The 19,210-nt window shown below is 37.7% G+C and overlaps 1 protein-coding gene across 3 annotated transcripts in view; it reads right to left on the reverse strand.

The window, feature by feature from the left end:
- The window catches only part of Xrcc4 (X-ray repair cross complementing 4), a 219,191-nt gene that overhangs the window by 193,529 nt on the left and 6,452 nt on the right, over positions 1-19,210 (reverse strand). For all 3 annotated transcript variants that reach the window (XM_055625807.1, XM_055625805.1, XM_055625806.1), the window contains exons 2-3: positions 14,221-14,369; positions 5,885-6,060 (exon numbers count right to left, since the gene is read on the reverse strand). In XM_055625807.1, the coding sequence (XP_055481782.1) occupies positions 5,885-6,060; positions 14,221-14,359 (315 nt within the window). In that variant the 5' untranslated portion in view covers positions 14,360-14,369. The remainder of the gene's footprint in view (positions 1-5,884; positions 6,061-14,220; positions 14,370-19,210) is intronic.

Below are 19,210 nucleotides of genomic sequence, written 5' to 3' on the forward strand. Positions count from 1 at the left end.
GGCATGAACAACAGGAAATAATAGAGTGAGAAGTGAAAGAAAAAAAATAAAACAAATGAATAAAATGGAAACATATAAAATAGAGCCAATCAATCAATCAAACAGTTGGTTCTTTGAGAAAATCAACAAAATGGACAAACCCTTATCCACACAAACAAGAAGGAGAGAATATTCACCTTTGAAAATCAGGGGGACACATATGGACATGGGGCAGCACACCCCTGTACTCCCAGCAATCGAGGAGGCAGATGCAGGTGTATTTCTGTAACTTTGACTACAATACAAGTCCAGAACAGACAAGCTACACTGAGGAATCTGTATCAAAAAAATCAAAAAGAAAGCGGGGAGGAGGACATAATAGACATGGAGACATGGAAGAAATCCAAAGAATCATTACATCATACATTAAAAACCTGTATTTCACAAAATTGGAAAATCTAAAAGAATGGATCATTTTCTCAAAAGATACAACTTACCAAAGTTAAGATCCATTAAATAAACCTATAACTCCCCAAAGAAAAAGAGGCAGTCATTAAAAGTCTCCAAAGGAGGGGCCAGGAAACATCCAGGGCTAGACAGTTTTAGTTCAGAATTCTTTTTTTGTAATTATTCTTTATTAATTACACTTATTCACTTTGTATCCCCCTGTGGTTCCCTCCCTCCTCCCTTCCCAATCCCTCCCTTCCTCCACCCTCTGCATGCATGCCCCTCCCCAAGTCCACTGATAGGGGAGGATTTCTTTTCCTTCCTTCTGATCCTAGTCAATTAGATCTCATCAGCAGTGGCAGCATTGTCTTCTTCTGTGGCCTGGTAATGCTGCTTCCCCCTCAGCGGGAGGTAATTAAAGAGCAGGTCAATCAGTTCATGTGAGAGACAGTCCCTGTTCCTATTACTATGGAACCCACTTGGATACTGAACTGCCATGGGCTACATCTGTGCAGGGGTCTTAGGTTATCTCCATGCATAGTTCTTTGTTGGAGTATCAGTCTCAGGAAAGATCCCTGTGCTCAGATTTTTTGGTTCTATTGCTCTCCTTGTGGAGTTCCTGTCCTCTCCAGATCTTACTGTTTTCCACTTCTTTCCTAAGATTACCTGCACTCTGCCCAAAGGTTGCCCATAAGTCTCAACATTGATAGTGTGCAGGGCAGAGCCTTTCAGAGGTCCTCTGTGGCAGGCTCCTGACTTGTTCCCTCTTTTCTCCTTCTTCTAATGTCCATCCTCTTTGCCTTTCTGGATAGGAATTGAGCATTTTAGCAAAAGTCCTCCCTCTTGATTAGTTTCTTTAGGTGTACAGATTATAGGCATATACCCAAAAGAGTCTCAAGTACACAATAAGGACATTTGTTCAACCATGTTTGTAGCAGTCTTATTTGTAATAGCCAGAAGCTGGAAACAGCCCAGATACCCCTCAGTGGAGGAATGGATGCACAAATTGTGGTACATCTACACAATGGAATGTTACTCAGCAATAAAAAAACAAGGAAATCATGAAATTTGCAGGTAAATGGTGGGATCTGGAAAGGATCATCCTGAGTGAGCTATCCCAGAAGCAGAAAGATGCACACGGTATATGCTCACTCATATAGACATTTAATATTGGATAAACTTACTAAAATTAGTGCAGAATTCTACCAGACTTTCAAAGAAGAGCTAATACCAATATTCCTCAAAGTATTCCACAAAATGAAAACAAGGAGCATTGGCAAAATCTTTTTGTGAGACCATAGTCACTCATATACCCAAAACACACAAAGATTCAACAAAGAGAAATTACAGTTCCCTCATGAACACAGATACAAAAACAGTCAATAAATAGTCAATAAAATACTCTCAAACCAAATCAAAGAAAGAGTCAACTTAGATCACCATGATGCAGGAATGATATAATATATGAAATATAATATAAAACAACATATAACCAAACTGAAAGAACAAAAAAACACATGATCATCTTACTAGATGCTAAAAAGGCCTATGACAAAATCCAACACCCCTTCATGATAATAATCTTGGGGAGACCAAAGATAACAAGGGACATACCAAACCTAATAAAGGCAATCTCATTTAAAGCAAGTCTAAAGCCAACATCAAATTAAATAGCAAGATATTCAAAGCAATTCCACTAAAACAAGACAAGGCTGCCCACTCCACATTTTCAGGAAAGTACCTGAAGTTCTAACCAAACCAATAAAACAACTGAAGGAGATCAAGTGGATACAAATTGTAAAGGCAAAAGTGAATTATCACTATTTGCAGGTGAGAAGCTATATCATATCATTTAGATCACAAAGTGATCTGAAAAATTCCACCACAGATCTCCTACAAAGATAAACTCCTTCAGTCCAGTGACTAGACACAGATTAAACTGAATAGATAGATAGATAGATAGATAGATAGATAGATAGATAGATAGATAGATAGATAGATAAATGGCAAATGGGCTGAGTTAGAAATCAGGGAAATGACACCCCTTAAAACAGCCACAAGTAATATAAAATATCATGGCATGACTCTAACCAAGACAAATGAAAAACTTGTATGACAAAAACTTTAAGTCTTTGAAGAAACAAATTGATGATATCACAAGATGAAAATATCTCCCATGCTCACAGTTCCCTAGGATTAGCATAAAAAATGGTTACCTTTTTAAAATTTATTTTTTAAATTAGTTTATTGACTTTGTATCCCAGCTGTAGCCTCCTCCCTTATTATTCCCTCCCAATCCTACCCTGCCTCCCTCATCTCCTCCATGCTCCTCCCCAAGTCCACTGATAAAGGAGGTCTTCCTCCCCTTCCCTCTCACCCTAGCCTATCAGATCTCATAAGGACTGGCTGCATTGGCTTCCTCTGTGGCCTGGCAAGGCTGCATGACCCTCAGGGGGAGGTGATTAAAAAGCCAGCCACTGAGTTCATGTCAGAGATAGTCCCTGTTCCCCTAAATAAGGATCCCACTTGGATACTCAGCTGCCATGGGCTACATCTGCGCAGGAGTTCTAGGTTATCTCCATGAATGGTCCTTGATTGGAGTATCAGTCTCACAAAGGACCCCTGTGCCCAGATTTCTTGGTTCTGTTGCTCTCCTTGTGAAGCTCCTGTCCCCTCTAGGTCTTTCTATCTCCCCCTTCTTTCATAAGATTCCCTACACTCTGCCCAAAGTTTGGCTATGAGTCTCAGCATGTGCTTTGATACCTTGCTGAGTAGAGTCTTTCAAAGGCCTTCTCTGGTAGGCTCCTGTCCTGTTCCCTCTTTTCTCCCTCTTCCCATGTCTGTCCCGTTTGCCTTTCTGAGTAAAGATTGATCGAATGATGGCAAGAAATACCTCAAACTGTGACTGCCAGAGGGGTAGACTAGAAACAACTGCAGTTAGGACTCACGAAGGTTCTTTGCCATGGGAACAGTACTATGTGGAAACACAACAGAATTTAGAACAGCTTTCTAAGTTGAATCTGTACATAATTTCCCCTTCTCCTAAGTTTCAGAGGTCATTTTTTGGCAACTGTCAGTTATCTGTGTCATTAAGGAAAGCATTACAAACTTCTTTACAATGGCTAGGTCATCCAAGTGCACGGAACCTTGGAGTATTTTGCCATGTGTGCAACTGTCAGCACATTTCTTGCCAGCAGATGAATTTACTTTGAAATCAGCTTGCAGAAACACATGGCATTATAGATGATTCCCAAGGAGGTCTGACTAAATAAGATGGTCAGTGATTCAGCTGCATCCAGAGAGAGTGAATCTTAGCAAAGAAAGTTTTGCCCAAATTAATTATCCAAAAACATCCCTCAAGCAAGCCAGACATGAATACCTTCATCAACAAATGAACAATGAGTAAACACAAGAACAGCCATTACAACATTTGTAATGTAATAGTTGAAGGCAATTTGTCTAGGGGCTCAGTACTCTTATGCATTCCTGGATATTTTTTATGTTGTTTAACCACTGTAAAAAAAAAAAAAAAAAAAAAAAAAAAAAAGTTGAAAAGATAGTATTCAAGGTTATGATAAAAACTGATTAATTTCAGAACAGAAAGCAAGAAATGTTCTCGGATTACTGTCAATCTACAGTTCATATATATAATAACCCTTTTGTGAATGATGGGTATCAGGAGGAACTGAACGTTTTTTCTACACAGAATCAGCAAAGCAGAAAGAACGACCAAGGAAGCACACAGGTCAAGTCCTCCAGCACTGTTCCTGCAGAGCCCAGCCTTGATTCATCTGATTGAGCATGGACCACAGAGAAGAATACAACTGGTACTAAACTGCAGTTATCAGTTCAAATTTTCTTCACCTATCTTCAAATTATTAATTTAATAACCTCAACATAATAAAAATATGTATTTACAGCTAATATGAATAATTGTCTTCTAAACTGAAATCACAGAAGCCAGTCATTCTACATTATTCCCAACAATAACACATATTTGAAAAATAATAATTTTATTTATTTATTCAAATATTTCTAAGATTGATGAATAATCCTTTACTACTCACAGCTTGAAAGTTTGCTTTAAAAACATTTAAAAATTAGATTTAGCTTAAAAAATTAGTAATTTCTTAATTACTATCAATGAACTTTATAAAGTTTAAGCTTCAGATCTCATATGATTCATTAATAAACCAATGGCACAAGCTAATTAAAAGTCTAATTCACTTAGGTAAGCTGTAAAGACAGTAAGCACAGACTTTAATAAAGTAGCTAGCACTATAGTCAGAACTGGTGCAGAAATAGAGCAAAGCAGCAGAAAGCTTGTCTAGAATCATGCTATCTTTGGAAAGCTTAGACACAAAGTTATCTCTGCTTTATGGCTTTTAGGTATGACAATATAAATAGTTTCCTTAAGTATTAATTATATGTATTATTAAACTTAACTATGTTGTTTTAAAATATAGGGGCTGGAGAGAGAAGTCAGTGGCTAACAGCACTGGCTGCTCTTCCAAAAAGCCCAGGTTCAATTTCCAGCACTGACATGGCAGGCTGCTCACGACTGTCTGTAATTCCAGTTCCAGGGGATCTCACACCCTCACACAGACACATGTGCAGGCAAAGAACCAATAATTATAAAATCAAAACTTAAAATTCTTTAAAATAATAATATATTATGATAAAACTTCAAAATAACTCTAAGAAAGTAAATTAGGTATTAAATAGGCAAAGGTACATTTATTGTTTTATTTCTAAAACTCTGTATTTTCCTACACTTATGTTGAGAAAACCAGGTTGCAATAGCCCAAATTTTTTTTTTTCCAAGACAAGGTTACTCTGTGTAGCCTTGGCTGTCCTGGACTTGCTTTGTGGACCAGGCTAGCAATGAACTCACAGAGATCCACATTCCTCTGCCTCCCTGAGTGCTGGGAATACAGGAGTGCACCACTGCATCCGACTAGTCGAAAAGTCTTGATCTCAACTTTTCAAAATTGTTCATTCATCATTCATGTAATTAACAATAATGCTTAAAATGTTTTAAGTATTTATGAGTAAATACATTTTCTGCTATTTATTTTCCAAAGTGTATTAAAAGAAATATGTGATGAACTTTAAATCTAAAGTATTGTGAGCTGGTAAGATGGCTCAGTGAGTGCATGCTAATAAGGCTGAAGGGCTGAGTCCACTGACCAGTCCACTGATCAGATAGAGCACACACTCACAGGAACAGAGAAAGAGAAGAGGAGGGGAGACACAGATATGCATACTCACAGACATGTGCACATACAAACACATCATGTATATATGATTTCTTTTATAAAAATCAAAGCATACTAATAAGGATACCAAATATTGTCTTGGTATTTATTTCAGAGGGTTCCAAGAACAGTAGATATACTACTTTAATGTGAGACAAAAATTCACCTAGACAAACAAATTTGTGGAAAGCTGTACTTACTGAAACATCTTTCAGTTCCTTCTCAAGAGAGAAATGACAGGACTCTTTAGAAAAGGTGAACTTGTATGTGTCAGCTGCTCCTGACTCTGACACCAAAGCTTTTCTCAGCTCATCCACATATTTTTCTTTCTCCATAGCCATGTCATCAGCTTCTTGGGAAATCTCCAATTCAGAGACTACGGCAAAGATTAACAAAAGTGATGAAATAAAATGTTTTTATTAGAAAATATATATTTAGCTATTACTAATACTTTACCAAATATATCAGAAATTTGAAAAATAATAAAATCAAATCTTCTCTGTTGCTTTTTCAAATACCTTCTGTGCTATTTATCTCTTTTTCCTCCCTCTCCTGGACCATAACCACCCTTCCTTAGTTAACCACCCTTCCTTTTCTCCTGGGCCTTTTAAAAATTGCTGTGTCCTACAATCCCATCACTTGATCTCCTTCTCTTCCTCTCCAATTACCCCTCTACTTCTCCGGCTTCTGCAGTTATGGCAGGCTCTGTAGTCAAAGCTAAATATTCAGAGCTAGAAAGTGGGGGGGGGGGGTAATACTTCCTTACTCCCACAGGAATCATATATTACCTAAACACCCTGTGCCAGGTAAGGGAAACTTCAAGTTACTGGTCAAGGGTACTAGAGATCCACCAAACAATACGGGATATTCCTATTGTTCCATTGCCTTACAACTCCAGAGTAAGATGCTATTGATGAAGATAGCATACATTTCTAATACAGGACTGGAGACAATGGATCAGTACTGATGTGGAAGCTTGCTATGTGAGGGTTACTACTCTTATATCAGAAAGTGTTATGCAACCTGACAAAAGACAAATGCAATCAATAGTTCCACCCAACTGCAAAGCATGCAAAGCAAAATAATAATTGGCCAAGATATACTTAATGGTGCAATAGTGCCATTTTTATCTTGGAAAAAAAAAAAAACAATGGCCATCTAATTAGACTTAAAGTGTACTCAACAAGAGGGAACTGAAGCCTGGTACTGTAAACCTAGCTAACGTGTAATGGTTGGAGAGGACACAGACCCTATAGTAGGAGCAACTACTGCCATTTCCCTTAATCAAGGGCTTCAAACAGTATGTTAAATGCCTTTCCTTATCCTCAAAGATAAGTATAGTCCTTTTTGCAATTTATTTTCTTAATTACAGTTTATTCACTTTGTATCCCAGCTATAGCCCCCTCATTCCTTCCCAATCCCACCCTCACTCCCTCATCTCCACCCATGCTCCTCTCCAAGTCCATTGATAGGTGAGGTCCTCCTCCCCTTCCCTCTGACCCTAGCCTATGATGTCGCATCAGGACTGGCTGCACTGTCTTCCTCTGTGGCCTGATAAGGCTACTCTCCCCTCAGAGGAAGGTGATCAAAGAGCCAGACACTGAGTTGATGTCAGAGACAGTCCCTGCTCCCCTTACTAGGGAACCCACCTGGAGACTGAGCTGCCATGGCCACATCTGTTCAGGGGATATTATACAGATAATATAGAATAAACATACTAAAATTTGTACACCTAAAGAAGCTAAGCAAGGAGTATCCTGGGTAAGATGATCAATCCTCTCTCAGAAAGGCAAAAAGAACGGACATCGGAAAGGGGAGAAAAGAGAGGACAGGACAAGAACCTACCACAGAGGGCCTCTGAAAGACTCTACCCAGCAGAGTATCAGAGCAGATGCTGAAACTCATACACAAACTTTGGGCAGAATTCAGGGAATCTTATGAAAGAAGGGGGAGATAGAAAGACCTGAAGAGAACAGGAGCTCCACAAGGAGAGGAAAAAAACAAAAAATCTGAGCACAGGGGTCTTTTCTGAGATGGATACTCCAACCAAGGACCATGCATGGAGAAAAGTATAATTCTTAGCCCACATCAAAGCAGCTTCATTTTGCAATAGACAGAGGCTACTGCCAAGATCCATAACTAGTAAAACTGCAGGAAATGAGTGACTTTAGGGTCCTCAACCCCAAATGATATATCTACAACATAACCCCTCCTCCCAGGAATCACCAGGAATGAAAGGAAGAAAAACTGAAAGAAACGGTACTAGAACACATGCTGTGAGATAACCTTCCAAAAAAAAAAAAATGCTGCACTCACAATCTCAGCAATATGACAGCCTAAACAAAATCAAAATAATGGCCCCACCAGCTGAACTCTCAGCAGAAGCAGTCTTGAGCAGACCGATGACTGCCTTCCTGGAGTTCCCTGTAGGTTTCACCAGTTATATATGGAGTTGTTTGTAAATTTTTTTCTTTATGTTTTTTTCATGTTTTTTTTTGTTTGTTTGTTTGTTTGTTTTTACAATTAATAGCTAAGTTTTCAACCATCATTGATAAATAGAACAAGGTTAGAGATGTAACCTCATTAACATATTCTGTGAAAGTGTATGTGCCCCTATGCACATGTGGAGGCCAGAGGGCACGCCTGCTATCCTCCTTATCACTCTCCAGCTATTCTCTGAGACAGGATCTATCATTGAACCTCTAGTATACTATTTTGACATGACTCAATGAGAATCCTGTCTATCCCTGAGTACTGGGGTTACAGATGTTACACACATCTTTTCCACATGCATGTGAAAACCCAGGCCACAGGTCCATATGAGTAATCAGCAAGTACTTTACCAAGTAATGTGCCAATACAAAAATTGGAAAACATAACAACTATGCTAAATTTCATTCAAAAGAAATTACACCTATTTTAAAATGTTTAACTTATTTTATTAAGCCAATTCATCTATTACAATTGTGTAAGGAAACAAACTGTGTAACAGATTATTCTGTACATAAACACATAGATTAATCATACAAAACAAGTTGGACAGGTGGAGTTTACCTTCAAGTGTTCACATCTGAGGAAATGCTCTCAATGTCATCTAATCTAATAATTTTCCATGTTCCACCTCCTGTGAATTAATTTTATAATATGAAAAACTTAATTTCTGAAACAAAAAAAACAAGATACCATCCCTTTGTTTATATTTCTTCTCTTAAAATTATGTGAACCCTGGAATGGGGGAATGTGAACATGCAGTCCCACCCTAAGTTAAAAATGTATTGGTTTATGATAGCTGATAAAAAGTCAGTTTTCTTTAATGATGAGACCAAAAGTGTCTCAATGTCCAGAGACCTATGTTAGGAAAAAACTCAATAAAATGATTCCTAATGATATTCTTCTATACTCAAAGATTGGTGCCTAGCACAATCATCATCAGAGAGGTTGATGGGAGCAGATGCAGACACCCACAACAAAACATTAGGTAGAGAGAGAGCCCAAGTTGGAGCTCTCCATTGGGTCCCTCCCCCTGAAGCTCAGACAGCCCTGGGAAGAGGGAGAGGAAAAATTGTGAGAGCCAGAGTGGTTGAGGATACCAGGAGAATATGACCTACAGAATCAACTAAGCAGGGCTCATAGCGGCTCACAGAGACTGAAGCAGCAACCATGGAACGCAATGGGTCTATACTAGGTCCTCTACATACATGTTGTGGTTGTTCACTTAGGAGTTTTGTGGACTCCTAACCATGGAAGTGATGGTGTCTCTGACTCTTTCATCTGCTCTTGTGACCCTTTTCTTCCTGCTGGGTTGTCTCACCCAGGCTTGATATGAGGGTTTGTGCCTAGTCTTATTGTATCTTGTTATGCTGTGTTTAATGGATATCCTGGGAGGCCTGCTCTTTTCTGAAGAGAAACGGAGGTCAGTGGCAGGGGGTTGAGGGGGAGGAAATTACACAGCACTTTCAGATATGATAAGACCTACTTCTCAGAGAAAAAGTTTCCAGTTCAGTTCCAGCTCAGTTGCCCTCAAATGCCTCCCAGAACATGAAAGTCAGACACTATTGCTGCCTCTACCTACTGCAGACAGAGATTGGGAGGAGTTGAGCTGTAAATGAACTAGAAATCTCCTGAGAACTAGCTGTTATAGCATCTAAAGGTCTATATAAGTTTCCAAGGGAGAAAAAGAATCAATAGTCCTACCCAACTGTCATGCAATAATGAACAGCCAAGCCAGACATTCTCAAGGATACAATTGTGACACTTATACCTTGGCAGTAAACAGCTGTCTAATTGAACTTAAATCCCATGCAATAGGAAAGAATTTTTTATCTTTACAGTAGTAAATCTAGCTCAGAACTTGTATCTGGTGAGGTCATGGACCACAGAGGAGAACCTGCTGCTGCCACTACATTCTAAATAGTTAATTCCTACCCTTATCCCAGAAATAAATGTAGTTCCCACTCTTCTTCAAAGAAGCTTCTTTTTGTAGAAGACAGAGAACATTAAAGAAATCTACCATTGGTCAAAACACAGAAAACAAGTGACTATAGAGAGCCCAATGCCAATTACATAGCCACAACAATCCCTACTACTAAGACTCAGGGAACATCAGGGAATGCGTGAAAAGTTTAACGAGCCAGAAAACCTGGATGTTTGCTGGATGATAGTGTCTTCTGTATGTCACAAGAAAGCAACACCCATAAAATCTCAATACCACAGTTGCTAAAAGACGACCTACATAATAGCAATGCCAGTTATTGTCCAGCCTGGATGGAAGAAATCTCAGAAGTTACTACTTCTAGATAAAGAACCACAAAATATTTATGCTGAAAAGGGGAGAATCACTTCTCCAGTCTTCTCCAGGGATAAGCCTCCTAAAGTGGCTTAGCTCCCACAATTGGTCAGCCCTAAAGACACATACCTATAAGCAACACCGAATGGTCTCATCAGACTGTATTTATATATACATAAATAACTACATATATATATATATATATATGTAAAGAACATGAATTTAAGAGGGAGTGGGGAATACACAAGAGTTGGAGTTAGAAGAGGGAGATGTGATAATGATGTTAATATAGGACTCATGTAAAGAAAAATCTTAAAAATGTAAATTAAATTCAACGTAACAAAAACTATGTGAATAGGGGATTTTTTATATTAATCATAGTTTATTCATTTTATAGTCCAGCTATAGCCTCCTCCCTCATTCCCTCCCAATCCCACCCTCCCTCCCTCATCTCCTCCCATGCCCCTCTCCAAGTCCACTGATAGAGGAGGTCCTCCTCCCCTTCCCTCTGACCCTAGCCTATCAGGTCTCATCAGGACTGGCTGCATTGTCTTCCTCTGGGGCCTGGTAAGGCTACTCCCCACTCAGGAAGAGTGATCAAAGAGCCAGCCACTGAGTTCATGTCAGAAACAGTCCCTGTACTCCTTACTAGGGAACCCACTTGGATACTGAGCTACCATGGGCTACATCTGTGCGGGGGTTCTAGGTCCTCTCCAGGCATGGTCCTTAGTTGGAATATCAGTCTCAAACGAGACACCTGTGCCCAGATTTTTTGGTTCTGTTGCTCTTTTTGTGAAGCTGGGGATTGGTTTTTAAAAGCCTGAATAAACATTTCCTATTTAAAGGGAAGATGAAATTTTTATTGTCTACTCCAAAGCTCAACCTTGGAAAAGTAGCATGTTTGTCAGTTTATTTTTATGCTAAGAACAACAGCATAGCTGTATGCATTCATGCTGTAAACCTAAAATGGCTAGAATGAAAATGTAGTAACAACATCCAGAATAAAGTTAAACAACTTCATTAAAAGATGAGAGGACAAATAAGAACATAAAAATGACGAACTCTTCATAGACTAGCAGGAACTTCAAAAACATCATCTTGTTATTATATTTAGCTTAGTAAATATACACTGAAAGAATGTTCCTATATGTAAGTAAAGACTGCACAGACTTATTCTAACCTTGTCAGGGAGCTGAAGACACTTTGTGCCATTAAGAATACCGTTGGCATCACACAGGAGACCTGTTTTCACAGAGGCCTTTCCTATGAGTTCTGTAATGTTACTACCAACTACTTCAGATATGACCTATTTTTAAAAATTATTCAGAAATTTAAATATTTGAAAATAAAACATTAGTAAGGCTTGATATACTTAAACACACCCCACAGATAAGTGATAGAAGTTTCTTGCTGCCAAAAGCAATTATTTTACAAGGCAAATAGTGATCATCAATCATTAACCTACTTTGTGAGTTAACCCTGTGACACAACACTCTGTAATACAGAAGTAATTGATGACAGGCCACATGATAATTAGGTCACCAAACATTCATTAGATAAAGCATTGCTAATGGGAAAGAAATCAACAAGCTTAGTGTGTGGGAGATTAAAACAAACCTCACATCCTTTCCATTTAAATGAATAGAGTAAAAATTGTCCATAATTGAAGGTTGCAGCAATCAAAAGTTGAACAACAGCAACTAAAACACAGGAAGAGGTATAGGAAGAAAACCTATTTTCATGTTTCATTTATTTAATTGTTTCAATATTCTTAATTGTGTAATGTCTGTAAGGTACCATACAGCATGTATGTAATAAATTAAATAAAAAGATACATTTTAATACTTGCTCATATTTGTCCTAAGACTTGAACAAGAAAATATGAATGGATAATGCAAGGCATAAGATATATGTAAACTATAAAACTTCATTGGATAATTTTGAAAATAAAATCATTACAGACTGCACTAAAAAATTCCGTGCATGAAATATAGTCACTACAGGAAGCCAAAATGTTAATAAGCCACCAGGGACTATAGCAAGAAGCTTCATATCACATTGTTGTCACACTAAATTATATTAGTTACAGAAAAAAACAAAGACTGCAGTGAATTCATAATAAATGTGTAATGTAAGTAAATAGGAAAGTGAAGTTCTCATCTACAAATGTGTTAACTGTGAAGTGATCAGCTCAATTTATCTTTTTCTAACTAGTTTAATATACTTAAAACTCTCTTCTCTAATTACTGTTTACGTATGTATCTGTGTGTGTATGTATGTATAAAGTATGCTGAGTGCACTAACTCAACAAAGGTCAGCACTGAGGCATCCCCGTGGTTTTATAGCCACACACATTCTCTACTCTTTCAAGCAAGCGCGGTCACATGGCTATACTTGCTCATAGCACTCACATAACAAATCTCCCTTCACTGCCACTGTGCCACAAGCAGGAGGTACCTGATATTTGTCACAGAGAAATTCACACCTCAAGTAGGTAACATAAGTACTGAACACACTCTCCTTGGAATCTCTTTGCTTTCCTAGAATAAAAACGTAAACGTTCTTCATTTGCTGCCATGAAAGACAAATGAAAACACTAGAAGTTTCATTCATTTTGATTGTGCTGGGTAATAGTATCTGTACCAAGCAAGGATGAAACAGAATTTCATGATGGCTTTAATTTTAGAGGAAATAATTATAGTGATAAATCTGAGGGAAACTCTGTTAGAATATATAAAGAGTATATAAATGTCATCTAATATGCCATTTACAACTCTAGAAATAATTGTGTTATGTAACTACAAAAACAGGGGGTTTTGTTTAAATACTTTAAAAAGTAAAGCTTTGGTATATGAAAACAACATAATTGTAATGCTTTAACTTTATACCTACCATAAGCTGAGACTGACATGCCACCCACTGCACTAACAAGGTGCCCCTGTCAGAGGCTATATATGACTTGAGACCCCATTCACAGCTTAAAAGATCAGATGAAAACTTTTATAAAAACAAGTCTTTATGATAAAACAGCCAGATTTCCACATAATAATGTAACTCTTGCACTACAGTGGTAGGCTGTGGGGCTGTTTTATTTCTTTAAAAGTGCAGTACATACCCATTCAAAAGAAATTCCAGCTATACAACTAGATGGAGTCAAAGCGAAGCATGAGGACTCCACACCTACCACCCAACAGAATCTCTTGGCCCCACTAATCTACTTCCTCTGCCTCCCAGGCTTTTCTCAGCCCCCAGAGGGTTAAATATTTTATATAGTGCTGTTTCTGTTTTCTGTAAAGAGATTGCTATAAACTATGAGTCGGTCCAAACACTAAAGTGGACATAAAAAGCACCATTAGCTACTGTACAGAGTGTCAATTTTAGAAAATAGCATCAAGTATTACAGACCTATATGAAAATGGGAAGTGCATAACATGGACAAATGAGTATTGCTGTTACCTGTGTCTATGAAAAAAAAAAAGAAAAAAAAAAAAACCACTTTAACTAGAAGAGTCCCTGAGGACTAAACAGTAGGACAATATTAAATTTTTTTTTTTGGCTTGTTTTCCAGATAGGGTTTCTCTGTGTAGCCTTGGCTATCCTCGATTCCCTTTGTATATCAGGCTGGCCTCAAACTCATACAGCAATCCACCTGCCTCTGCCACCATGAGCACTGGGATTAAAGGTGTGCGTTACCACGCCCAGCTGACATTATTTAACTTTTAACTGAAACATGTTTGTTGTCAAGATTACCTGCTGCAGTCCAGACTGAATGGCCATCAGTAAGCGTAATAACAAAGCCAGATCCTACTGTTCTTTCCCAAGACACTTGCAGAAAATAAGTTATATTGGGTTCAGAAGCAAGACAGATTCTGCTCACTTTTCTTTCCATTTCTGGCTACCTGTAATGAAAAAACAAAAAAATTACTTAAAAGGAGACCACAATTATCAAATGATAACTTTTATCCCTGCCTTTCAACTATACAGACTCCAAAGAAATAAACGTAAAATGCAATATTAGAGCCAACCACTGAACTCAGTAAGTCATAGTTTTGCTTAATAATGACTCACAGATTTGATAGATGAGAAAAGCAGAAGCCCATAAAGGGCAAATAATTGACAAAACTGATGGGCTACATAAAATTACTATAGCAACATGTAAATTTCACATTTTCCTGTCCTCCAGAATGAGTAGACACTCTCTCTCCAACAACAACAACAAAAAAAAAAAGTTTCTAAAATCAACATAGTTGAGAGATTCATCCATACTATATTCTACAGTTACAGATCATTCAGGACATTAATTAATTCCATTGATATTATTTGTTCTTCTGTTTTCCTAATGACAGACATTTGGAACTCTCCAAGTCTTACTACTACAACTATACAAACACCACTGCCATAAGCATTTGTAGAAATGTCTTTGCAAGTGTGGGAAAGAGGGGTTCATTCCTACAAACAGAACTACTAGAACAGAAGATATATGTTCAGTTTGGGTATTAGATAACCAAGTTCTTTTAAAAAGCTGTTTTAAATTGTAATTGATGTATGAGACTCCTAAACAATTATTTCCTTTTTAATTAGCCACATTGGTGAACAAATTTTAGCATTACACTGTGCTATTTTTTTAATTATACATTATTTACTTTGTATCCCCCCTCTAGTTCCCTCCCTCCCAATGACTTCCGAACTACCCCTTCTCCACACACTCCCCTCCCCAAGTCCCCTGGTAGGGGAGGATTTCTTTTTCTTCCTTCTGATCCTAGTCTGTTAGGTTTCATCAGGAGTGGCTGCATTGTCTTCCTCTGTGGCCTGGTAAGGCTGCTCCCCCCTCAGGGGGAGATGATCAAAGAGCAGGCCAATCAGTTCATGTCAGAAGCAGTCCCTGTTCCCATTACTATGGAGGCCACTTGGACACCGAACTGCCATGGGCTACATCAGTGCAGGGGTTGTAGATTGTCTCCATGCATGGTACTTGGTTGGAGTATGAGTCTCTGGGAAGACCCTTGTGCTCAAATTTTTTGGTTCTGTTGCTCTCCTTGTGGGGTTCCTGTCCTCTCCAGATCTTACTGTTTCCTACTTCTTTCCTAAGATTCCATTGTGTAAAAATAGCACAATTTCCATTCCCCTCTTGATGGATATCTGGGTTGTTTCCAGGTTCTGGCTATTACAAATAATGCTGCTATAAACATGGTTGAGCAATATCCCTTTTGTGTACTTGAGCAAACTTTGGGTATATACCTAGCAGTGGTATAGCTGTGTCTTGAGGAAGCGCTATTCCTAATTGTCTGAGAAAGCGCCAGATAGATTTCCAGAGTGGTTGTATCAGTTTACATTCCCACCAGCAGTGGAGGAGGGTTCCCCTTTCTCCACAACCTCTCCAGCATGTGTTGTCCCTTGAGTTTTTCATCTTGGCCATTCTGATGGGTGTAAGGTGATATCTCAGGGTCGTTTTGATTTGCATTTCCTTGATGGCTAATGAGGATGAGCATTTCTATAAGTGTTTCTCTGCCATTCGATATTCCTCTGTTGAGAATTCTCTGTTTAGCTCTGTTCCCCATTTTTTAATTGGATTACTTGATTTGTTTCTTTTCAACTTCTTTAGTTCTTTATATATACTGGATATTAGCCCTCTGTCAGATAAAGGGTTGGTGAAGATTCTTTCCCAATCTGTAGGCTGTCGTTTTGTTTTGAGGACGGTGTGGTGTCCTTTGCTTAAATTCATATCCCCTGAGAAGTATTGCGGGTTGCACTCTTTACAAATACTTATTAGATGTGAACATATTCCTATCCTCAACCTTGGCAATATTTTCATTTAGTTTCTTTTTTCTTACTGATCTGTTTTCATTTCTGTTTCTTCATTATTTTGTTGTCTATTTTAAGCAAGTATATTTTTCCCCTAAACTGTCAGTTTTCTTTTCTTATCATGGTGAAAATACTGTAATTTTAATGAAACATATTTCACCAAAATAATTCATCAAAATGTACATATTTTGAACAGTATTTGTGAGTTTTTCATTATCAGGTGTAGGACACTGTTATCCTCTATTATATCAAAGCTTTACAGTCATACCTCTTACATCTAGATTGCTAATCCATCTATTTGAATTTGTTATCATCCTAAATATTTAAACAAAATTTATATAATGAGTCATTTACTACAGCCTAGTACATATACAGTTTTTGATATTGATTCTTGGTGTTTAAGCAGGAGTAAAATTTCATTTTTCAGTTGTTGAAATTATTTTATGTGGTTTATTCTCTTGATCTAATACATTTATAAAGTCTATCTGACTCTGTCACCAAAATTTTTGAAAAGTTGCCATCTAAGGGCTTCAAGGATTCATGTAAAATGTTGATCATCACAAGCTCAGGAATACACCATTGAAGACTGCCATTGGAAAAAGGCCCAACAAGGCATCAGTCATCAATTTCCTGTTCCCCTCTCCTCCAGGAGGCACCAGGGTCAACCAGAAGTGTTCTTGGCCATACCTACCTAACTCTCCCTCTAGCATATGAGGAAACAGGGGAGTGCAGAGGTAGATTGAAAATGAAACAGAGACTTAGTGATCTTATTCTCAATTTTTAGGTTTACAGGTGAATTATCACACACTGCATTTTCTATAACCCTCCTACTTCTGGGTTCTGTGTGCCCCATAAAATCTGTCAATAGGACAATGAAATGTCTCAGCGGCAGATAAGAGTGCCTGCTACCACTCCTGGTGATCAGAGCTGGATCCTGGGTATCCACATGACAAAGGAAAAAAAGCAAGAATGGACTTCTGCAAGTTGTCCTCCAATTTCATACATAACACTGCACAAGCATGCCCACACACATTACTCACCCTCACATGCAGACTAAATAAACAAAAGTAAAACATGCTTAATATTAAAAGATGCTACCAAAAAGAACTCAAATTAAAAATTAAAATGCAAAGAAAAATATCATGAAAGGTAAAAACCTAAAGTACAATTATCAGCAACAAAAACTACTACAAAACTGGGCACAGTGGCACAAGTCTGTAATCCCAGCACTCAGGGAGGCAGAGGCAGGAGGATCTCTGTGAGTTCAAGGACAACCTGGTTTACAAAGTGACTCCAACACAGACAAAGCTACACAGAGAAACCCTGTCTCAAAAAAAAAAAAAAAAGAAACAAACAAACAAACAAAAATTTTTAAAAATCTTCTATAATCACATAACATGAATCGCTGCCAGATAAACCGTTAAAAATCTAAGAAAGGGAGTTAAAGAGATAGCTCAGTAGTTAAGCATACTGGCTGCTTTTGCCATGGACCCAGATTCAATTCCCAGCACCTACATGGCAGCTAACAACTGTCAGTAACTCTGGTCCTAGAGGAACCCATGCCCTCTTGGACCTCTTCTGGTGCTGCACGCCCATGGTGTACATACAGAGACACAGGCCAAACACCCATATTTATAAATAAAGTAAATAATGTCCCCCCATTTTTTAAAGTCTAAAAGAATAGTCTTTTAAATTTAGTTGTTGTTATTATTATTATTATTATTATTATTATTATTATTATTATTATTATTTTATGTGTGAGTGCTCTATGTGTATTTTCACCTGTATGGCAGAAAAGGTGATCAGGTCCCATATAGATGATTGTGAGCCACCATGTGGTTGCTGGGAATTGAACCCAGGATCTCTGAAGAGCACAAAGTGCTCTTAACTACTGAGCCATCTCTCCAGCCCCCTAAAAGAATATTCTAATTTCTTTTGCTTAAGGGGATATAAAATGCCTTCAAGATTTTATGCCAATATATTATAAAATTCAGAAGTAAATTTATATTTGAAAATTGAGTTAAAATTTCACAAATTACAAACTCATAAAATCTTGAATTTTAAGTTGATATTAATATACCATGTTAAATGAGTCTCATAATATAAATTTTCAATTAATTTGAAAACAGAAAGAACCTACGTTGTTCTCACTTCACAAACAAGGCCTAATAATATCAAATGCAATCATATTGTACCCACTTTAAAGATACAAACAAAACATTTAAGCTTGAACCCTTGATATTACTGAATATTACTAAATACAATGCATAATTACTAAACATAATGCACACTTCAGTTGTTCAGCCATTTCCTATAGTATGATGTTCTTTGCACAGATGCAATTAATTCCCAAATGCCTTTCTCCCTCGAGTGTGTATGTGCATGTGAATCTACACAGCTGTATAAAATCCTCTATCCTCTATCAAATGCACAGCTCTCAAAGGTATTCCCAAATATGTCTCGCATTTTAATTTACTGCAATCTCATTTGTCATTTCTTGGGATTATTTCCTGATCTATTGGAGTCATTTTCAGAAATCTTTACCTATAGCTACATCATGAAATGTTTTCCTTTTTTTTTTTTTTTTTTTTGTCTGTTTCAGATCTTACCTTAAGGCCTGAAACTTTGTTCTTTGATCCATTCTGAACTGAGTTTGGGGGAAGGTGGCAGACAGGAATCTAGTTTCATTCTTCTACAATTGGAAATCAAGTTTTCCCATTCTGAATTATTATTATCTAATTGAATATGCATATAAATTTAATGTTTTCCTGTTTCTATGAAAAATATTTTTGCAATTTTTCTGGGGACTGAAGTGAATCTGTGGGTTACTTTTCTGCTTCTTTATGATTATGGAGGTCTTTCCATCTTCTAGTGTCTCCTTCAATGTCTTTTGTGTGTGTGTGTGTGTGTGTGTGTGTGTGTGTGTGTGTGTGTGTGT

Source organism: Psammomys obesus, unplaced genomic scaffold, assembly GCF_907164565.1.
Source record: "Psammomys obesus unplaced genomic scaffold, mPsaObe1.curated_primary_1811, whole genome shotgun sequence".
In the NCBI taxonomy this organism is placed as follows: Eukaryota; Metazoa; Chordata; class Mammalia; order Rodentia; family Muridae; genus Psammomys; species Psammomys obesus.